General features: G+C 62.9%; 9 protein-coding genes across 9 annotated transcripts, besides 21 other annotated features; all 9 read right to left on the bottom strand.

Moving 5' to 3' along the window:
- Nucleotides 1–16: 16 nt before the first annotated feature.
- Nucleotides 17–48: a microsatellite.
- A 47-nt stretch (nucleotides 49–95) lies between these two features.
- Nucleotides 96–139: a sequence feature (A-rich).
- Nucleotides 140–239: 100 nt separating this feature from the next.
- Nucleotides 240–264: a microsatellite.
- Nucleotides 265–347: 83 nt separating this feature from the next.
- Tco025E_05323 (uncharacterized protein) lies at nucleotides 348–2039 on the bottom strand (the record flags this gene model as incomplete). Its single annotated transcript, XM_029372224.1, has 1 exon — nucleotides 348–2039. The coding sequence occupies one exon, from the start codon at nucleotides 2037–2039 to the stop codon at nucleotides 348–350; it is 1692 nt and encodes a 563-aa protein (XP_029227681.1).
- Nucleotides 2040–2401: 362 nt separating this feature from the next.
- On the bottom strand, nucleotides 2402–3220 carry Tco025E_05322 (uncharacterized protein; the record flags this gene model as incomplete). Its single annotated transcript, XM_029372223.1, has 1 exon — nucleotides 2402–3220. One exon carries the CDS (start codon nucleotides 3218–3220, stop codon nucleotides 2402–2404), a length of 819 nt encoding a protein of 272 aa, XP_029227680.1.
- Nucleotides 3221–3223: 3 nt separating this feature from the next.
- Nucleotides 3224–3272: a sequence feature (GA-rich).
- Nucleotides 3273–3435: 163 nt separating this feature from the next.
- Nucleotides 3436–3469: a microsatellite.
- A 99-nt stretch (nucleotides 3470–3568) lies between these two features.
- Nucleotides 3569–3594: a microsatellite.
- A 329-nt stretch (nucleotides 3595–3923) lies between these two features.
- On the bottom strand, nucleotides 3924–6860 carry Tco025E_05321 (chromosome-associated protein H; the record flags this gene model as incomplete). Its single annotated transcript, XM_029372222.1, has 1 exon — nucleotides 3924–6860. The coding sequence occupies one exon, from the start codon at nucleotides 6858–6860 to the stop codon at nucleotides 3924–3926; it is 2937 nt and encodes a 978-aa protein (XP_029227679.1).
- A 66-nt stretch (nucleotides 6861–6926) lies between these two features.
- Nucleotides 6927–6947: a microsatellite.
- Nucleotides 6948–7208: 261 nt separating this feature from the next.
- Nucleotides 7209–7244: a microsatellite.
- A 361-nt stretch (nucleotides 7245–7605) lies between these two features.
- Nucleotides 7606–7657: a microsatellite.
- A 160-nt stretch (nucleotides 7658–7817) lies between these two features.
- On the bottom strand, nucleotides 7818–10196 carry Tco025E_05320 (putative inorganic polyphosphate/ATP-NAD kinase, putative,poly(p)/ATP NAD kinase; the record flags this gene model as incomplete). The annotated part of the gene is made up of 1 exon (XM_029372221.1): nucleotides 7818–10196. The coding sequence occupies one exon, from the start codon at nucleotides 10194–10196 to the stop codon at nucleotides 7818–7820; it is 2379 nt and encodes a 792-aa protein (XP_029227678.1).
- Nucleotides 10197–10478: 282 nt separating this feature from the next.
- Nucleotides 10479–10507: a microsatellite.
- Nucleotides 10508–10557: 50 nt separating this feature from the next.
- Nucleotides 10558–10586: a microsatellite.
- Nucleotides 10586–10604: a microsatellite.
- A 258-nt stretch (nucleotides 10605–10862) lies between these two features.
- On the bottom strand, nucleotides 10863–11276 carry Tco025E_05319 (uncharacterized protein; the record flags this gene model as incomplete). Its single annotated transcript, XM_029372220.1, has 1 exon — nucleotides 10863–11276. The coding sequence occupies one exon, from the start codon at nucleotides 11274–11276 to the stop codon at nucleotides 10863–10865; it is 414 nt and encodes a 137-aa protein (XP_029227677.1).
- Nucleotides 11277–11613: 337 nt separating this feature from the next.
- Tco025E_05318 (uncharacterized protein) lies at nucleotides 11614–12210 on the bottom strand (the record flags this gene model as incomplete). The annotated part of the gene is made up of 1 exon (XM_029372219.1): nucleotides 11614–12210. The coding sequence occupies one exon, from the start codon at nucleotides 12208–12210 to the stop codon at nucleotides 11614–11616; it is 597 nt and encodes a 198-aa protein (XP_029227676.1).
- Nucleotides 12211–12230: 20 nt separating this feature from the next.
- Nucleotides 12231–12266: a microsatellite.
- Nucleotides 12267–12861: 595 nt separating this feature from the next.
- Nucleotides 12862–12884: a microsatellite.
- A 78-nt stretch (nucleotides 12885–12962) lies between these two features.
- Nucleotides 12963–12998: a microsatellite.
- Nucleotides 12999–13006: 8 nt separating this feature from the next.
- Nucleotides 13007–13058: a microsatellite.
- A 294-nt stretch (nucleotides 13059–13352) lies between these two features.
- Nucleotides 13353–15644, bottom strand: Tco025E_05317 (uncharacterized protein; the record flags this gene model as incomplete). The annotated part of the gene is made up of 1 exon (XM_029372218.1): nucleotides 13353–15644. One exon carries the CDS (start codon nucleotides 15642–15644, stop codon nucleotides 13353–13355), a length of 2292 nt encoding a protein of 763 aa, XP_029227675.1.
- A 539-nt stretch (nucleotides 15645–16183) lies between these two features.
- Nucleotides 16184–16226: a microsatellite.
- A 63-nt stretch (nucleotides 16227–16289) lies between these two features.
- On the bottom strand, nucleotides 16290–18146 carry Tco025E_05316 (uncharacterized protein; the record flags this gene model as incomplete). Its single annotated transcript, XM_029372217.1, has 1 exon — nucleotides 16290–18146. The coding sequence occupies one exon, from the start codon at nucleotides 18144–18146 to the stop codon at nucleotides 16290–16292; it is 1857 nt and encodes a 618-aa protein (XP_029227674.1).
- A 208-nt stretch (nucleotides 18147–18354) lies between these two features.
- Nucleotides 18355–18384: a microsatellite.
- Nucleotides 18385–18669: 285 nt separating this feature from the next.
- Nucleotides 18670–18705: a microsatellite.
- A 69-nt stretch (nucleotides 18706–18774) lies between these two features.
- On the bottom strand, nucleotides 18775–19812 carry Tco025E_05315 (uncharacterized protein; the record flags this gene model as incomplete). The annotated part of the gene is made up of 1 exon (XM_029372216.1): nucleotides 18775–19812. One exon carries the CDS (start codon nucleotides 19810–19812, stop codon nucleotides 18775–18777), a length of 1038 nt encoding a protein of 345 aa, XP_029227673.1.
- A 69-nt stretch (nucleotides 19813–19881) lies between these two features.
- Nucleotides 19882–19940: a microsatellite.
- A 71-nt stretch (nucleotides 19941–20011) lies between these two features.
- Nucleotides 20012–20064: a microsatellite.
- Nucleotides 20065–20259: the final 195 nt, after the last annotated feature.

Raw genomic sequence — 20259 nt, 5'->3', positions numbered from 1 at the left:
TTCTCTCCGTCCCTCCCACCACAGACACCACCCACCACACACACACACGAATGCAGGGAAACCGTTCTTTCCTCCATTCCAGCAACTATGACATCTTCCTTTTCTTTACTTTTCCCTTTCGTTGTTGCTTGTGTTTTCCCGCCTTGTCGTGTTGCCCTCGTTGTGGGCGCGTGTGAGCCCCCACCACCGTGTCGCGGGCAGGCGCAGAAAAGTTACAAGCATGCCAGTCAATGAATACAAAAGAAAAAAAGAGAGAGAGAAAGAGAAAGGGCTTACGTAACGGGCATATGTCTCAGAAACAAGCGTTACGTATTTTCACGGCGCGTGGGCAGGCGCACGGCCGGCGGCTACTTCGCCAACTTGGGCATCATCGTGACGTAGTTCTGCAAAATGCTGCGCCAGCTCTTTTTGTACCGCCGCATAATCTTCATGGCAAAGCGAGACGACATGTACGCCAGCTGCCCTCGCTCCTTGACGCCGTAGTTCAGCAGCAGGGCGTGGTAGTCGAGCTCCTCCATCACCTGCAGCCGCCGCTCGCGAAGGAACTGCTGCACGTCGTCGCCCCCCGCCACGGCGCGGGCGAGGCCGAAGCAGTCTGTAAACCCCTGCGCGTCGGCCACGTCAATGGCGTCAAAGGCGCAGCCGTGAGCGGCGTGCGCCAGCTTAATGACGCGCCCCCCGCCCTCTGACCAGTGCGGCATGAGAAATAGCGGGGTGCGGTAGACCAGCGCGCCGCCCTTCGTGAAGTGCTGCTGCATGTGCGTCATCATGGGGCGGAACATCGTGTGGGGAATGTACCCCGGCACCCCGGAGGTCCAGTGCATGACGACGTCGTCCCAGAACTGCTTCGTGCTGGTGCTCTTCAGCCGCGGGTCTGTGGTGCCGTCCGGGATGGTGATGGTGACGTTGTAGAAGAGCTTCGTCGCCATCATCGTGGGACGCACCGTCATCTTGGCGTCGCGGGGGGTGAGCAGCTCAACGATCTCCTGCGAGCCCGGCGTGAAGCGCTTCTCAAACCGTCCCAGCTCCGGCAGCGGGGGGACGCACAACTCCATCCAGCGCACCGCCTTCGCGAGGCTCTCCTTGAACTTCTCCGCGTTCTCCGCCCGCTGCTGCAGCTCCTCATTGGTGAGCGTGAGCTCCGGCACCAGCTCCTGGTTGCGGCTTGTGCAGATGACGCCCAGGTAGTCCTGGTGCATGCCACTCGCAAACCGCACCCGCACCCCGCCGTTCTCCAGCGGCTCAAGCCCGCCCCTGTCGACGTGCGGCTTGGGAAGCACGTGGCAGCTGTGGGAGCCGACCTCGCAGAGCGACAGCAGCGCCCGCTCCAGCTTGAGCCGATCGCAGCAGAAAAAAGTCGGGCTCTCGCCCTTCTCACGGAACTCGTTCAAATCCACGTCGCACATGTCATTTCCGACGTGGTCGAAGGTCAAAATGCGGCCAACGACGCTCCCGCTCGGGACGGAGACGTTCAGCACGTCGCCCATCACCTGCGTGACGGAGGGCGTGAGGACGATGGTGCCGCGGTCCATGTCGTTGCCGCTCACGTGGTGGGCGAGGTCGCAGTCCAGGCCGTGGACGCGCAGGCAAAGCGCCATGAACGGCGCCATCATGCCGTCTCCGACGACGAGGTACTTTCCCTGCGAGGACAACTCACTGCGCTGACGGATGTGCGCCGCGAGGTCGCCGCGCCGCGCACCAAACGTCGTCAACCCCTGCTGCTGCTGCGCAGGCACGGAGGACGCAGGCGCCGGTGCACGCCCTTTGCTTCCGGCGGCGAGCGCACGGCTGCCGAAGAGGGCAAGCCGACGCGACGGCGAGGACACCGACACCTCCGTCGTTGTTGTTGCCGTTGCCGCTGTGGCGGTTGGGGGCGATGCCGAGGATGAAGGGGGCGGCGGCGGCGGCGGCGGTGGCGATGCGGAACTCGTCGAAGCCGCGGGCGCCCCGCCATTTGCCTTGGCGCTGCCACTAATAACCCCACCGCCGCCGCTACTACCCTGCGCATTCCTGCTGCCGTCGCCAGGCGCTGTGCCCATTTTTTTCCTCGCTGTGCGGCCGCGGCGCTCCTCGCCCCTCCTCTCTCCTCCTGCTGGGTACCCTTGCTCTTCCTTCGCTCGTCAACGTTGCGGCGCCGAAGGGAGGAGGAGGCATGAGAGACAAAATTAAAGAGCGCTGGGGCGCACCCAAAGAATGGAGGGTGACAGCAGGCAAGCACGCAGCTGCAACACCATAGGCATCCTGCATGGAGGTTTGTCTGCAACGCACGTAAGCGCGTAAAAGAAGAAAAGTGTGGTTTGGGCGCGGCTGCATCCGCTGCCGTGTCCGTCGTGGAGCTTCGTCTCTCTCTTTCTCTCCCTGTCTGCACGACATCGTTTCAGTAGGGCGCCTCTCCCCGACTCTAATCTCGTGACGGCGGCGGCCGTTGTTGTTGCATGCCCAGCTGCAGCTCACACACCGTGGCGTCCTCCATCGGCATCTGCTTCCACGCCCTGCAGAGCCACTGCACGGAGGCCATGGTGTTCAAGTCCTCCCCGGGGCAGTAGGGGTTGTCAAAGGGAAACTCGCCGTAGTACTTCGCAAAGTTATGGGAGATGGTGCCGGCCAGCGAGACATGGTGGTCAAAGCGGTACTCGCTCGCCAGATCGTAGCCGTGGGCCAGCCAGAACGACACCGGCGGGCACTTCGTCTGCAGGAACTGATCCACGCTCCCGCAGTGGGCGGGGTCGTAGTAAGTGTCAAAGACCCACTTCTCCATCAGGCGGGCGGCGATGTTCATCTTGGCGTCGCACGCGCTGCGGAAGAGGTCCTCGTCGTAGCCGAGCGAGATGCGGAGGCGGTTGCGGCGCGTCCACTCCGGCTCCGCGTTGATCCCCGCCCCGTCCCGCAGGTTGTTGATCGCCCGCCGCGGGGCCCCCAACGCAAGCTGCAGCACCTCGCGGTCGAGGAAGACAACGTCGAGGCGCCGACGCCGCACGACAACGTCGCAGCTGCCCAAGTACCGCTGCAGCCCCAGCGCAAAGTCCCGCACGTGGGCGTTCCCGCCGGCGCCTGCGGGGCCCGCCAGGTCAGGGTCGGTGGCGGCGGCGTTGACGAGCATGTCGCACTGAAATTTCCCCTTCGACGACACGAAGGCGGCGATCTCCGCGTCTGCCCCAACCACCTTGCGAACCGCATCGTGCACCAGGAGGTAGTACTTCTTTGGCAGTGGAAACGACATCTCCCTCCGCCGCTGCTCCGCCTCCCCTCCCCCACCCCCTCCTTCCTTCCTCTTTGAAGCCGGCCAAACACCCTCCTCCGCGGTTTGATGGGTGCTTGTCAACTCACTACCCGGGTGCTTACTCCTTCCTGCCGTTTGGGTGGGGTGTGGCTCCCGCCAGGCCTCATGCCGTCCCGAAGGTGTAACTGCGACGCCCCAGCGTGCCGCGCCGGTGCGGGAAAGGGAAGGCAGGGGAAGGTGAAATGGAAAAAAAAAACCTCCATGAAACAAGAAAACAGGAAGGGTAGACACCTCAGTCTACCAATTATTCTCAGTACATTTCTATGCATATACATATATGTATATACCTGTATGTGTGTGTGTGTGTGTGTGTGCCACAGGAGTTGAGTGCAGTTTGCACGCATTCTACCAGGACGGGCGTGGCTCCAGTCTACCTCCTGCAGTGACGATCTCTCTCGCCTGCACGCACACGCGTAGGTAAGTACACAAAAGAGGCGTGCAAGAAGGCATATTTGCCCACCAACCCCCAGTTTCTCTTCTTCGTCAGTTTCTTTTTTTTTTTTGCCCTCTGACCGTTGCTGAGCTCACGGCAGCAAATGCCCGAGGAGACGTTGTCTGTCTTTCCCCTCCTCCTTTCACCTTTTTTTTTCTTTTCCTGCCCGTCGCTCTCTAGTGTCCCTCCCACCCAACCCCCGCCTCGCCATCACTCTGCGGCCGCGGGACTTGCCGGGGGACTCACGCCCCGCACGACGAGGTCGTCCAGCCCGGGCACGCTCTCCAACAGCACCCCATGCTCGTTGGCGAGGAAGAGAATGGAAAAGAAGAAGAAGGCCGGCGACAGCGTGCCGGTCGCGGAGATTGTCGGCACGCGCGGCAGGATGGGCAGGACCAGCTCACTGAACCGCGGCCGCCCCGCCCCGCCCGCCTCCTCCTCCGCCGCACGGCGACGCTTGTGCCCCGCCGACTTCCGCCGCTCCTCCCCGTCGTGGGGCCGCGCCTGGGCGGCGGGGCTGCGCCGCATCGCGTCCTCCAGTGCCCGCCACATCTCCTGCCGCAGCCGCACAACGTCCACCTGCGACGGGAGAGCCGTCTGCGGCGGCTGCAGCACCCGCGCCAGCGTCAGCGGGTCCACGCCGGCGAGCGCGCTGGCGCCGCTGCGGCGTCCGTCGCTCAACGCCGTCGTCGCGGCAGCACTTGCCCGCGCCAACTCGGAACGCTCGAGGCTCGAGAGTATTTGGGCCTCCACCTGCCGCAGCGGGTCCTCCGCACCCCGGTAGGCGACGCCGCCGTCCTCGTCGTAGTCGTCGAAGCCGCCGGCCCCCATGAATTCGTCGTCGGCCTCGGCGCCGCCATGAAAAAATTCCACAGGCATGGCGCCAACTGCGCCGGGTCCACCACTGCCGCCGCCGTCGTCGCCGTCGTCGTCGTCGTCGCGGCCAAATTGGCTCTGGGTGTCTCCGCTCCTTTTTGCGTCCCAGTCTTTATTCGCAAGGACGCCACTCACGCGCCGGGAGGGCGCGGCGCTGCCAATTGCAAGGGTGTGGCCCGATGCTGACTTGCGCAGGAGATTCCACTGCAGCAGCGAGGTTGAGAAGGGCTGAAAGAAAGTTGGCACGTGGATTGGGTAAGGCAGATACGACGGAATGCTTTTGCCGGGCACTGGTGGCTCTGGAAGCAGCAGCCCGGCCTCCTGCGCCTTGGCACGCTGCACAACGCTCTGCGTGAAGGCAAGAATGGCGTTCGGATCCTTCCCCAGCAGCAGCTCCTTCCCGAGCGGCGTCATGTTCTTCCCGGAGGTCGTGCTCTGCTTGAGGGCGGAACTGTCCACGCCGCTCCCACCCGAGAGGAGGAAGGAGGAGGACGAGGAGTTTCCCGCATCCCCGCCACCGGCGGCGGCAATGGCCAACTCTCCTGGAAGATCAAACGCGACGGTCTTCTCCCGCTTCACGCGCTTGTTCGCCGGCGTGGACCCGCCCTGCGGCAGTGCAACGGCCTGCGCGAGGCGGTGTTCCTTGTGAAGCCGCAGCAACTCGGAGTTTTTGTGTGCCGCGCTGCCCAACAACGCAGATACAGGCGGCTCCGCAAGCGGGAACCACGAGGTGGGGTCCTCCGCCTCGAGCGCCAGACGATTCTCGCCGAAGAGGCAACCGTCGATGGCATTCAACTCGGCGACGCCGGAGACCAAATGGCGTGCCTCCGTCGCGACACGCTCGCGCAGCGCCTCCGCATTTGCGTCGCTCCCGCTTGCAACGCCAAAACTGGCGCCGGTGTTGGTGTTGTTGTCCTCGTCCTCGTCCTCGTCCTCGTCAAAGGCGCCGCCGTAGTCCGTGCCGCCGCCCCAGTCCCCGTCGTCCGCGTCGGGCTCGTACTCCGGCGGCAGTTGCTGTTGCTGGTGGTCTGCGGCGAAGAGCGAGGCGGCGGCCCCCGACTCCTGCGGTGGGCCCTGTGGCTCCCCGATGGCCGCCGAGTGGCCGCCCCCGGCCCCCTCCGCCTCTAACGGCGTCGTGTGCGGTAGCAGCAGCAGCGACGGCAACATCATGGACGGCCGCCCCGCCTCCTCCTCCGCCCTCACGCCGCTGTCGCCACTCAGCCGGTAGCCGCCCCTCCCATTATCCCCAGAAAGCGGACTCTGCCCCGCCGACGCCGTTGTGGAGAAAACAGATAGGAACGGGGGGAGATCGAGGGGCTCGTCGAGGCCGACATCAAACTCCTCGGCGGTGGCGGTGGCGGTGGCGGTGGCGGTGGCGGCGGCACGCATCAACGCTTCCTCATCCTCCGTTTCTTGCTTGGCGTGTCGGGATCCGCCAGAAAGGCGAATTCGTCGCGTGGAGTACTCGCGACCTGTCTCGCGTGCGTAGTCCACGTCGAGGATCAGGTTTCCCGCGCCTCCCAGCGGTGTGTTGTGCAGTAGCAGACCCTGCGCGTTGCCCTGATCGAACTTTTCCGTGATGGCACGAAACTGCGCGTTCACGCCGGTATGGACCAGCGTCACGCGGCCCTTGCCGTCCAGGTTGATCTCCGACGGGTCCAGGGCGATGGTGCGGGCCGACTGCGTGCGACGCTGGGCGGCCTTCCGCCTGCGCTCGGCGGCGGCGGCGGCGGCGGCGGCAGAGCCAGAGCCGTCGACACCCGCGTCTCCATCGGCGCCGGTTGCTTCGCCGTCGCTGCCGTCCCCGTCGCCCTCCTCGTTCCGCAGCAGACGCCGCAGCATCTGGTTGGAGCGCTGGTACGTGCTGTCGACGCGACTGGTCCAGACCTTTGAACATCCCTCCACGACGGTTGCCACCTTGGCAAAACTGGAGTACTCGTCGGTGGTTGTCGCGGCATCCAGCGTACTCTCAACGGTGTGGGTGATGCCCTCCAGCAGGTTGCTGGCGTCCTTCGAGACCCAGGCGTTCTTGCGGGTAATTTTGCCCTCAATGGCCTGCAGGAGGGCGTCGTCAAGGTCCTGCGCCGTGGCGAAGCGCGGACGCTGACGCGAGGCCGACAGCGTCGGCTGTGGCGTGCCCTGCTGGCTGAAGGGAACGGTGCCGCGTCCCTCGTCAAATATGAACGATGGCTCCACGGGCAGCGTTGCCGCCGCTGCCGCGTGCTCACCACGCCGAAGGGGCTGGCGCTGCCGACCCTCGTCACCTTGCATGACTGGACCGACAAGCGCAAAGGCAAGAACCACTCCCCCCCTCCTCCTCTTATGTATCTGCCCGGGTAGATATATATATATATATATCCGTGCGTGTGTCTATTAGCACCGGTCCTTCTCCCACCCCCTCCTACTCCAAATCCCACGCGTGGAGAGGCACGTAAACAAACGCAGGTAAGAGAGGCGCACTCAAAAGAAAAAACAAATGTAAAAATGAAAAACCCCTCTCGTTCGCCGAACTTCCTTCTCTCCATCGCACTCCCCGGCCCAGCAGACAGCACGCACGCAGCGAGTGAGAGAGACGTGGTAAAATAGCAATGGGCATAGAGAAAGAGAAGGGAAAAGGACGTGCCTGTGCGTGGGTGTGTGTGTGTGTGTGCGTGTTTTCCTTGGCGGAGGCCAACATCCCACCAATCCTCCTTTTTGTTTTCAGCTCTCTTTGGGGGAAAAAAAAATAGGGCCTTTGACTTGCGCGGGGGAGGAACCGACGCATGCAGAGAGGCAACTGCAGAAGTGCAGAAGCACGTGGACGCCCTGCAGCCGCATCAGTCCCTCTTTCCCCCGTTTTATATGTCATCGCCGTCGCTTCTGTTTTCCCCGCATTGCTTTTTCCCCTTCCTCGCTTCTTTGGACTGCCCCCGCACAACGAGCCCTTCTGCGGCCGCTCCTCTCGTTTTCTACGCCCACGCATCGCCACGGACAGACGTTAAACTGCACATTGAGGGGACAGCGGGGGGCAATGAAGGACACAGACAGACAAACACAGTCACACACACACACACACACGCACGCACGCATGCGTAGTAAACATGGAAGAACTACAGTGATAGCAATTGACGATGCCGGCGGTGCATACTTGCGGGGAGTGTGGGGAGCCTCCTTTCCCCGCCCCGGTTGCTTCTTCTGGTTTTTGCTGTTCCATAGGTGGCGGGAGGAGGAGGGTTGCTGCGGCTCCCCTCACCTGGACTTTGGAAACTGCATCTGGTACAGCTTCTGCTGGAGGTCGCAGCTGCTCGTGAAGGCGATCGCGACCCCCGCGGCTCGGCTCGAGCGCACCAGCATGCGCGTGACGTTGCCGACGTCCACGGAGTCCACGAAGCAGCGGCAGGGGCGCTTGAAGCTATCCGTCACCTCCAGCTCCACCTGGTCCTCCTGGTTGAGGTGCGTCGGCCGCCACTGCGCCGGGGAGACGACGTTGCTGCCCACGACTTGGATCAGCGGCGCCCCGACGGGGACCGGCGACGCGCCGAGCGCCTGGCAGTACGCCGTGCTGCCGGCCGCAGTCGACACCAACACCCCGTCGCCGCGCAAGTGGATGCGCTCCTCGCCGTTCACGAGAATGCGGATGTGGGCGGTTTGCCCGCTGGAGCGCTCCACCCAGGCATCGTTGAAGGCCAAGTGTGAGAGCAGCACCTTCTCCCCGGACTCCGTGTCCTTCTCGGCGAGGCAGTAGAGCATGATCGTGCTGTGCAGCTTCAGCGGGGCGGAGAAGAGCTCGCCCAGGGTGGCAGGATCATTCAGCAGGTACCCCACGTGCCCGGCGTTCACCCCAAAAAAGGGAATAAAACGGTCCCAGTTGTTTCGGATGCAATGCATCATGTAGCCATCGCCGCCAATTGGCACTATAAGATCCGGCTCCTCATCCACGGGTGACTCAAACGATTTAAGCTTATCGTAGTACTCGCAGGCGAGCAGGTTGCTCGCCTCATAGTGCAGCTCTAGTCTCGGTATGAGACCAGGAAAAGACAAAGTAGCAGAGGGGCCAATTGACTGCACTTTGCCTCTTCGCCAAGCACTCGAGCTGCTGCTGCGGCTGCTGCCACTGCTGAACTGCTGCACCTGGGCCATGTTCGGGTAGTTGCCCTTGCGGTAGTCGTGGTAGAGGCCATGGCTAGTGATGTAGCGATGCACCGGCTCCGTGAGCAGCAGTGCCGGGTCCACTTCACGCTCCCAGAGCGCCTGGCGCACGTCGGCCCCGGTGCAGCGGTGAACAGTGTGCACCTCAACGTGCGGCGAGGCGGCAGTGGCGGTGGCAGGACGGCTGGGGGCGCATTCCATGCCGTGGTGCGTAGAAAAGAGCTCCTCGACGAGGTGGCGGACCTTGAGGCGGGTTGGCATGGCGTCCGAGGAGAGGCTCAGGCTCTCGAACTCATCGACCATGTCTTCGTAGCCGCACTCATTCGCCTCCCTCGTCGACGGCGGCCCCCCACTGGCGTCTGCGGCGCCGTCTGCTTGCGTCGCCGCGGTCGCCTCACCACTCGCGCCCCGCACCGTCTTTCCCGCATCGCCAGGGGCGCCACCCGCCCTGCCGCCAGCCTCGCCTTTGCTCTGTAGGGTGCTTTCCAGCTCCCTCGCGCCGGGGCTTCGCCCGCCGCCGGTGACGCGGTCCGTGAGGTCGGAAGGCTGCAGCAGCAAAGGCACGTTGTGCGACGACGCCAGCCACGACGAGCCTGAGGAACTTAAGTATGACCTGCTCATCTCCACCTCCTCGTCGCCGTTGCCCCCGTGCACCCAGCGGGGCGAAGTACGGCCCTGACCGCCGCAGTCGCCAGCACCGCCGGCCGTGTCGTCGTGGCTGTCACGAGCGTTGTCATCCGCTTTAGCGGGCGACGCGGCATCGTCGCTGGTTTTTTCCTGCGGAGGCCGTCCCTGCAACGGCGGCTGCCGCGCTGCCGCCGCCCCCTCTGGCGCGCCCAACGCCCCAAAGACGCTAGAGGCATACTTCTTCTCAAACCGTGCGTCGCGCGGCTTACCCAGCATGCTGACAGAAAAGCTCACCGTCTGCAACAGCAAGAGCGGCACATGCAGCCTCACGTCACTAAAATGGGCCCACCTCTGCATCTCATGTGCGTCCTGCAGCCAGTGCACGAGCGTGCTGTTGCTGTACCGCTGCGTCAACTCGTACACGCACGGCATGTCCTCGTCTGGGTTCTCAAGCGCAGTGAAGTCCACGTGCACGCGGGGGAGGCCGCGCGCCACAAGCGTTGTCATGGCGGCAAGGTGCGTCGAGAGACGCAGAGTGATGGGAAAGCGTGTGTTGGGAACCAAAATGAGGTGTTCGAAGGGCACACACTCGCTCTTCTTCAGGCTCTCCGCAAGGGATTCGAGGCAGCAGAGCGAGCCCACCAGCTGCCCGGGGCCGTTGCCGTAGCGCGGACCACCACCACCACCTCCATCGCGGCCGGCGTTGCAGCGATCGGGGGTCGTGTCACCAATCAGCAGCCGGAAGATCTCTCGGTGCTGGGCAGTAGGCGGATCCAAATGCAGCGGAAATATACCGACGCGGGAAAGCTGCGGTACACTGTAGCACAGCGACAGGAAGACCCGACGGAGCATCGTGCCGAGGGGGTTATAAAGTACAACTGCAGATGCGGGGGTGAGCTGCAGGCGCGTCCCCGTGCCCCCTTCCGCTGCTAACTAATCCACCTCGCTGCGTGAAGTGGGGGACGGGAGGGCGGTGGCTTCTAACGCACCTGACAGCAATGCCACGTAACCGCAGCGAAGGCGCGGACGGGGGCGATGACAAGCGACACAGTGCCGTGACAAACAACGACCAGGCAGCTTATTTATGCCTCGTTCCAGTCCCCGCCTTGACGCAAACCCCGCTCCTTCTGCCCTTGTGTGTGTGTGTGTGTGTGTGTGTGTGTACTTGTCTGCCTCTGTTTGTCCTTCTTCCGCAGAAGCCTGCCAGAGTGCGATATCAAACATATATATATATATATATATGTGTGTGTGTGTGTGTGTCAGTGAGCGGAGCGCAAGAAGGGTAAGGGGGTGGGAGGATGAGGGGCACCCGCATGCAGCACGCAGAGCTGCAGGCACGTTGCGCACACGGCGAAGGCGACATAGGCAAGAAGAAAGCAAAGTGGCAAGGAAGGGGGTCTGCTGGATTGCGTGCATCGCAGCACATGTCAGTAACAGCAGCAAACGGCAAATGTGTAAAGATCACGGAGGCTCACTCAAAAGCAGCTAAAAAAAAAACACTCGGGTGGAGCAAAGCCATTAAGCCCTAAATGACTCCTGCTGCCACGCCCCTGGCCGCACCTCGAAGCAGCGGCGGCGCCCACAGTGTTGGGCCCCTTCCCAGTTGCCGCAGACGTTGCGGGCACTGCCATGTCCACGACGAACACCAGCGACGCCGCTGCTGCCAGCAGGACCACAACCCGCAGCAAAATTCCCCCGGCGAGAGAGTCGTCGCGAGCTCGCCAGCACGACAGACCCAGCGGGGGGAGGGGAGGGGGACCACACCGTGTTGCGCCACTTGGCGCCGTCGACAGACCCAACGGGCACCGCCGTAGAGCACGTTCCCCGCCCGCAAAAGCGGGCGCTCGCTCCGCGCGCACCCTGCAACCCCTGTTTCACGTCGGGCCACGCAGGGATGGTGCTTGTCCACGGCGTGCCCTTCCAATTGACCATGGCCTTGCACACGGCAGTCGAACTTTGTGCTTGTTATTTTGCTTGCGTACTGTCACCCTTCCGAGGGAGTACCTCTTACTCTGCAATTCGCCGCGGCATTTTGCTGCCCGCCGCGTTTTTGGCTTACCTGGCGTGGTTGACAGAGATTGTGCGTGAACTCATGCTTCCTTTTTTTGCTTACTTTTCAGTGTCATGTGCGGGAAAGCAGGAGAGGGGCATGGTTACTGCCACGGCGTGAATCGCGACCGTCGATGCAGCCCCCGCCTCTGGGCGCAAGTGGGAGTCAGTGTGGAGCGCAATATGTACGGCGGGTTCGATAGTAGGAGAGGGGGGGGGATTAGATGGGGAAGAGGGCGCCCGCGCCGCCGGGGAGGCCAAGGACGCGCGGCGGCAGGGGCGCCACCTCGCGGCGATACATTCTCTCGAGCTGCAACGTCTGCCGCGGCGCCGCGCCCATCCGCGGCCCTCCGCGGCGGTCGTACTGCTCGGGCCCGGGGTGGAACCCGCGGCACATTAAGTAGTCCTCCTTCGGCCGGCCAAACTGCGGCTGCCTGATCGCCGCCGAGTGCTCTGCGGTGGTGGGGACGGTGCAGGACTCCTGCCGGGGCCCGGCGAAGGTGGAGAACGGCACGAGGGGGACGTAGTGGCTCCGGAGGAGGCCGGAGTACCGCTCACTTCGCCGCCGGTCCCGCGCATTCGCCTCCCGCGTCTTCTGCAGCCGCTGCGCTTGCGGCAAAGACGGTGCGTCGCCGCTCTCATCGGCACGCGGCGCCGCGGCGGGCACAACGATGAGGCGACGGACAAGTCGGTAGGGGTACGGCGGACATCCCGCGCCGCGCCAACGCGCCAACGCGTCCGAGGACGGCGGATCTTCGTTGGGCAGCGTGTAGATGGCGCCGCCGCCGCCGCCGTATTGAGCGTGAACAAGCGCCATATAACACACAGATGTGTACAAAGTAGAAGAAGAAGAAGAGAGAGAGAGAGAGGGAGCGCACGCCGAATGTGGCTGCTTGTAGCTGCGCCCTTACGACCCCCACGCCGCTCTTTAAAACAAAAACAAAAACAAGTTGTCGCTGTTTGGCTTTGCGCAGACGCCGTCCCTTGCGTGTGTGTAGTGAGGGCCTGCCACTGCGCGTGAAGCACCAGCAGAAGAAACGAGAAGAGACGCAAAGGCTGATGCACCGCACAGAGGGCCGGGGCGCGCGCACGCCCCTCCCCGCAAACCACAGGAGGCACCGAAGGAAGCAGCGGGAAAGAAAGTAAAAGAAAAAAGTGGGGGAAAAACACATTTTTCGCACATTTTTTCCCAGGCCCGTTCCGTCAGCTGTGAGAGGAAGTGCGGCGGGGGAACAGTCATACATCTGCCGTCCCACGAGCACGTCAGCGGCAGCCAACAGAAAATGAGAAGCAAGAGGGTGGAGACCACGAAGTCCGTGTAGCGAGCGTCGTCCGTAATTGAGGCAGCCAAAGAGGGGGAGAGAATAAAAAAAAGTGCAGAGGGAATGATCCCACAGAAAAGAAGAAGGGGGAAAAAAGAGCCGAATAAACACACACACATGTGAGCAGCATCCGCGGCGCGTCAGTGCGCCGCCGCCGCCGCCGCCGCCGTCTTCGGGTGAATCCAACTCTGCCTCGCTCGCGATCTCCAATGTTGTCTAGATGTTTCACACAATTCTTGTCACCTCATTTCTTTTCGTTTTTTTTTTCGTTTTCCTTTTTCGTCCCCACACATAGATATACATATATACATGGAAAGATATATATATATATAAACACAGATATTGCTGGTTTCTCTTCGTTTTCTTTTTTTTCCCCCCTTATTGGGTTGTTTCGTCCTTTCGTTTTTGTTTGCTTGTTTCGTTTTGTTCTTGTTTGTGTTTTTCACCGCTCCGTCCCCCCCCCCAATGCGCAGGAGCAGGCGGGGTATACGCCTTTACATGGAGCGACCACGCCGCTTGCATTCGGCACATGAACGTTGTGCAAATGGACGCCCGGCGCAACGCCACGGTGTCTTCTGTTTGTTTTGTGCTGCGTGCGATCCCTGCCGCCGCCGCGGTGGCGGCGCTACCCGGCACCTCAGACGCTGCTGGTAGCCGTCATGGGCGGGAGGTCTTCCTCGGAAGAGGAGGCGCTTGTCACCATCATCTGCAGCACCTCCTCCGGCATTAGCACCGAGTCCTTTGACATGTCCAGGACGGAGGAAACGTAGTAGCTGGGCCGCCCCACCTCCCGCGTCCCGCTGACGTCCATGGACTCCTTGCCCGACACCCACATCGCATCAAAGAGTCGGTGGGTCTTGCCGCCATCCGGCTCTGCCAGCAGCTCGCCACCCATTTTCTGCCGGTTAGCGTCGCCCAAAAGGGAAACTCGCCCCGTCGAGCCATCGAGCAGGCGTTGCTCCGTCCCCCCACGCTGTTGCCGCTGGCTATCCTGAGGCTCCGCCAAGAGGATGTACTTTACCTGCTCATAGGCGGGCCCTGCCGTCGTCACAGGCCCCTTGGAAGCACGGCGTGGTTGACGGCTCCCATTGCCACCGTCATCGGGGGCCCTCCCCGCCGACCCTGTTGAGGCGCCACCGCCGCCTTGCACTGGCGCCTTCCCAAGAGGCGGAAGAAGTTTTTGAGGCACCTGGGAACTTGCGGTCGGCTCTCTGGGGACTGGGTGGGGCTTGCTGGGTGGAGCGGCCGTCCCCGGGGCCGCTCGCCGATCTTTTGAGACGTTTCCGCCGCCTGCCCCCCTCGGCTGGGAGCTAGATGTTGTCTGCTGGTAGCTCTTCGACGACATCTGCTGGTACCCCGACGGTGCCTCTTCGCGGCCGGGCGGCGGCTGCTGCTTGTAGCTTGGCGGCGGCTGCTGCTTGTAGCTTGGCGGCGGCTGCTGCTTGTAGCCGGGCGGCGGCTGCTGCTGCGGATACGCTCTTCCGCTTTCTTGGTAGTTGGGCGGGGCGTGGTGCTGGGGAAACGGAGGATGTGGCTGGTTTGGCGGCGTCCGCTGGAAATTGGAGCCGGACGGGGTTTGGGCCGAGTACGCAGACTTCGGCGCCGGGTTCTCCTTGCGCTGCTTTGCAGGGGACTTCTTCCCGGCCGCCGGCGCCGCCGCGGCGGGGGGGCGGGGGTTGGGCGTCGCGCCTGCGAAGGCGTCGCTTCCCACGAGGTAGCCGTCCTTGAGCGTCTCCGGCTCCGCCGCGTCGTAGTTGGGCGGCAGGGAGTAGAGGAGCGGGTGCGGGTTGCCGTAGAGCTGGCCAGCCCGCAGGAGGGTTGCGCTGAGCGTCATCCCGCGCAACACACGCGGCATCTTTTTTCTACCTTTGCCCCGAAAGGCTACATCCACGGCGCCGGGGTACGGCGTGGGGTCGAGGCGCTCCGTCAGCTTCGCCCCATGCGTGGCCTCGCCGCAGAAGGTGATGGTGAGGTCGCGATGGAACTTCTCCTTGGCCCGTCGCCGCGACTTGCCGCCGCACTGCTGCAGGTATCGCTCCATGTCGTCCTCCTCGTCGCGGGGGTCAACCGGCCGCGGCGGGACGGTGAGCATCGTGTGGTGCTGCTTGTAGACCCCGTAGGAGCGCAGCACGTCCCGCACCGTGCGGTAGGTCTCCGTCACGCTTTTGGTCATGGGGTGGTCGCGGCCAAGCAGCTCTTGCGTTGCTCGCATTGCGTTCTGAAACAGGACCGCGGCATTGCTGTGCTCCGCGGGGTCCTTGGTGTACCTCGCCGTGTTGATCTGCGCCACCGCCAGGTTGTGCCAGGCGGCGCCCCAAAGCACCTTGTTCTCCGACGTGGCGACCGCAATCCCGGTGCCCTGCAGCGAGCGGCTCCCACCGTCGTCCCCCGGCAGCGTCGCCGCGTTGCCACTTTCCTCCTGCAGCTTCAACGTGCGCAGCATGTCGATGGTCTCCACCGCGGCGGCCGTTGCCTTGTCGTACATTCCCAGGGCGTTGTATGCGGCGCAGGTGTTCAGCGCGACGGAGGGCGAGGCCGACCCCCACCGCTCCTCCAACTGCCGCGCGGCCTCAAAGTGGCTGAGTGCCTGCCGGTGCTGCCCGCGGTGGCACTCCACAACGCCGAGGTTGTTGAGCGTGGTGGAGCGCAGCGTGTCCATGAGCCGCGTGTCGCCGCCGGGCGACGCGAGGTTGTGCAGCTTCATGTACGCGTCGCTAAGAATCGTGGAGGCGTCCTCCAGCGCCTCGGCGTTGCACCGCTGCATCGCGAGCGTGTTCATCGCCAGCACCTCGTGCAGCAGCTCGTCCTCGCTCGGCTGCGTCGCCTGCAGCCCATTCGTCGCCTCTGACGCCGCGACGTCGCGGCGCACGTTATCCTCCGCGGCGGTGCCGCCCTTGCGGTACTCCGCCAGCGACGCCGCTTCCTGCATGCCCCCGGTGCCTCTGCGCTGCCGCTGCCGCCGCCGCCACGAACGCTGCTGCCGCTGCTTCTTGCTCTTCCTGCCCACAGAGAGGTTGCAGGCGGCGGAGGGAGGGAGAAAAGGAGGAGGCCAAGAGAGACGTGCCGCGGGGGCACCGCCCAAAGCCAAGAAACACAAACGGGAGGAGGGACGCGGCACGCCACCGCGCGCATCTGACGCACCCGCCCCCCCCCCTCACACACACACACCGTGATGCACGCTCCCACCGTTAGAAAAGAGGTGGAGGGTGAAACAAGAGAGGAGAAAGGCGGACCCTTCTCGCGTCCTCTGCTTCACTCGCCCCCCACACAAAAACACAGAGGGGGAGGAAAGTGAAAAACATACGAGCAGTTAAAACAACAGACGCTAAAGGAGTGGAACAAAAAAAAAGGAAAAAATATCCTTTAAATCCCAAAGTCACGTCCGCCACACCGCAATCTATTCCTATTCGCCTCTAAATATAAGCCCGTCTAAATGGAGCCACGCACAACATCCAACTGCAGTCCCCTCACACCCACCACAACGACCAACACACACCCATACATACACGCAATAACAATATTACACAGACATATATATATATAGTCTTTGTGCATGTGGATGTATCGCGAGAATTTACATCGCTGAATGACGTGGGCTCACGAAACGTTGTCGCCTGTGCTGTGGCGAGAGGGAAACGGATTCGTCGTGGCACTCCGATTGGCTGCAGCCCGCGTTATTTGCGCTACTGTTCGTGTGTACTCGCTCTCGCAGGGCGTCAACACGCTGTTGCATCATTGTCAGACGCGACATCTTTGACCGGCGCTCCCGGTCGACGCGAAGGGAGTCTGTTGTCCGGCGGGCCACGCGCGAGGCGAGCTCCAGCTCCGCCTCGAGCTCCTCCTTCCTCCGGCGGATGGTGCTCATCTCGAGGGCGTGCGCAAAGCACACCTGGGCCCAGGCAAGGTCCTCGGCGTACTTGTCAAGTACGCCCACCACCTCCTGGTACTTGCTGGCGTAGAGCCTCTCCTCTTTCTCCAGCTGCGTGAGCTCCTGGCGGTGCATGTTCGTCTCGTTCTCCAGCGTGGAAATTTCAATGCGCATCTCACTGATTTTGTGGTCGCCGTAGAAGTCCCCCTGCGTGAGCTGCTGGTCGAGCCCCGCAATTGTCTCGTCTAGCCGCTTCACCGTCTCTAGCTGCGACGTCGTCACGGCGTGGGTGGCCCGCGTTCGCTCCAGCTGCGCCGCACACTCCTGCTGCTCCGCCTTTATGCGGGCCTGCAGGTCCGCCGTCTGGGCCTCCACCTCACGCGCGACCTCCTGGCGGACGTCCTCCGTCTCCTCGAGGAGCCTGTCAAAGGCGCCGTCAACGTCGCTGACGTGCTCCGAGAGCCACTTGGCGGCGGCTCGGTAGAAATCGTACACGCCACGGGCGTGCTGCTCCGAGAGAATGCGCTCCCGCTGCATGCGAAGGTCCTCGAGCCTTTCCGCCGCGTCCAAGAACCACCTGGGGGTGTTGATGTGCACCAGCATCAGGACCTGGTGAATGCGGCCCAGCGACTCTGCGAACCGCAGGGCGTCACACGCGGCCTCGTGCAAGTCCTGTCGACCACTGATGGTTGTGATGGACACGAGAGTCACGTAGCCCACAAGCGCGGGCTCAAGCAGCGTCGTCAGCTTCGTCTGCTTAAAACCGGGATCCCCGGCGCTGGAGAGGCCCGCCACACGACGCACCGTCTCCACGAGGTGACAAATTTCACCGCAGTGGGGTGGGCGAAACGCGGCCACATCCACAAACGTCAGTGTGGCCATGGAACGCCGCCCCGAGGCATCCACCGAAGCGTAGACCTGAAACTGCACGATGCAGGAGGTATCCATGTGCTTCTTCGCCGGTATCTGTACAGCGCTGGGGGCGGAGCCGAGCAGACGCATTTGTGGCAATGCGGTGGCCCCCAAGGGGGGTGGGAACTCCACCACTGGCACCGGCTCGCCACTAAGCGTCTCCAGCAACTGCGATCCGCGTGCAATAAATGCGGAGTGCGTGACGGTCGCGCGAGGGCCGCCAGTTTCGGGCCCGTCTGCGGCCCCCACCACACGCCGCAGCAACTCTTCTGCGGCGAGCTCTATGATTCCCTTCTCGCTGTGGTGCGGACTGCCGTAGAGGGTTTGGCTGCGGCCGCTTTCGCAGGGTGCGCTCACTAAGAAGAGGTAGCTCTGTCCCGCCAGGCAGTTTGACACGCACGGCGCAATAACCTCCTGGTAGAAAATGTCCGTTGGCGTGGCCCTGTGCACACGGGTGACATTAAACGGGTCGGACCACGCATCTGTCTGCGCGTTCTTGAGGCGCAGGGAGGTGTAGCTAGACGACGTCGCGGTGTGCTCCAGGTGCGACATGAGCCGCACGTGACTTTCGACGCTTTTCAAAATGTTCTTCACCGCCGGCCGCCGCGGGGACCCGGGCGTCGGGCTCGGCGTCTTGCTGCGCTGGTCCATGCCTTGCACCTGCGCCCCCCGCCGCGTACTCCCCCCTCCCCCTCCCGGTCTACTTCTGCCGTCTAACCCACAAAAAGAGCGCCGCAAAGGCAGAAAGGCAGAAAAAAAAAAAAACAGAGGCAGAGTAAAAAGGGAGGGGGTGCGGGCTACACGCACACACTCACACACGCGCGACGGACGGCGAGTCGAGAAGAGGCAGCGGACCGCGGGAGGAGGAAGAGGAGGAGGGGGAGGAGGAAATACATGAGAGAACGTGCGGCTTTGCCAGAACGTCGCAGCGTGAGAGGGGGGCATCTGAGGGGACGGGCAGCAGATAGACTCCCCAAAGACGCCGGCGCCCACTTCGCCTCCGCCGTGGGCGGCGTGCACACACAGCCACGCGTGCGGAGGTGCCCTAGGCGGGAGCGGCGAGTCGGCGGCGGAAAAGGAAGTAAAAAAACATGTACACATGCCCACCATCCCTGCACCGGCCCCCCACGTCGCAAACAGGCTCCAACTCCGCCAGTACCAACTGGGCAGTCCGGCACACAAAGCACCCAAGGCACACGCACAAGCACACAATACAAGAACAAACAGAAGAAAAAAAAAATACGCAGTCTAGCGGAGGCCGCTGCTCCCACGCTGTTGTTCAAGGAGTCCATCCCAGCCTTACTGATGCAGGACGCCGACGATTGGGGGTGTTGCTCGTCCCTGTCCCCGTCAGCAACAAGGACGAGCCCAAGCTACGTCGCTTTCTCTGTCGCCTTGGAAAGTCGTCCAGAAGTTGACCGACTCCCGTATCGCTACTTCCTCTCGACCCAAGGCTTATGTTCAAGCTTGCGCTGCGCAACTTCCGTCGTTCCACACCCGGCTTCCTTGGTCGGCTGCCACTGTGCAACCCTCCCCCTCTATTCGGGCGTCTGCTAATGGGTGTGTGACGCGACGCAACAGCTTGGCTTGACGAGGGGATCTCGCGCAGCGGCGTGGCGTGACAGTGGCGGGAGAGGCGCCCACGAGAACTGTCAGGCGTCCGCCGGTTTCCCCCGCTGCTGTTGGGAGTGTGGGGCGCGGCTGCGGCGGCCGCGCGGCGACCAGAAGCGGCGGCACCCACGCTCAGCGTAGTGCGGCCCAACCCTGCTGTCATGCCTATAGGTGTCTGTTGGCCTCGGATGACTCGCGGCACAATCGACTTATCGATTGCTGTCGGCGTTACTTGGGCACCATCACCACCACCGCCGCCGCCGCCTCTGGGTGCCCCCAGCTGCATCAGGCGGTGCTCGACGTATGAGCTGCGCTCTCGCAGTTGCCGCTTATACCACTCCTCCATCAGCAGCAGCCGCTCTGCCATTTCAATTGCCTTCAACTGCAGCGCGTGCACGTCCTGAACCTGCAGAATGTTCCCGCCCAAAACATAACTAAGCTCCTCCGCGCGCTGAGACACGTCAAGAGCTGCGGCACCGTCCTCTAACTTGGTGGCCGCGCCGGGACGCCGCGACTGAGGGGAGGACCCACCACGGGCCAGTCGCGGCACGCCTTTCACGGTGCAGCGGATGCGCAGGGGCGTGGAAGACCGCGCGTCCTGTGGCGTTCGCACCGCCTCCCCCCGGCCGCCCCCCACAGCACCCTGGCGGTCCCTGGCCCTTTCACTCGTGTCAAGCAGAGCACTCACGTTAAGCTTAGGAATCATGCGTGTCCGTCTTACCTGATGCCAGCCTCCCACTGCGGCGGCACAAATTACTGCACCGTTCAGCGGAGGAAAAACAAAACAAAAACCGAGCGAAGGAAAGAAAAGAAAAAAAAAAAAGGAAAAGCAAACACTCCCACAGCGCGCCCACGCAATACACAAACTCGAGTCAGAAGCACCAAATCACCCGCATACTAGCAACAATACAAAACACAAGAACTAAAAATAAAAGCTTGAAAAACTGAAAACAACAAAAATCAATGAGCATCCTTTCACTTCTTGCCACCAGACTTCTTTCCAGCGGCGGCGGCCTTCGCGGGAGCAGCAGCGGCCTTCGCAGGAGCAGCAGCGGCCTTCGCGGGAGCAGCGGCCTTCGCAGGAGCAGCAGCGGCCTTCGCGGGAGCAGCGGCGGCCTTCGCGGGAGCAGCGGCGGCCTTCGCAGGAGCAGCA

Source organism: Trypanosoma conorhini (assembly GCF_003719485.1).
Source record: "Trypanosoma conorhini strain 025E chromosome Unknown Tco_14.4_contig_00304, whole genome shotgun sequence".
Classification (NCBI taxonomy): Eukaryota; Euglenozoa; class Kinetoplastea; order Trypanosomatida; family Trypanosomatidae; genus Trypanosoma; species Trypanosoma conorhini.
The sequence above is the reverse complement of the archived record's forward strand: the minus strand, read 5'-3'. Positions and strand labels throughout refer to the sequence as shown.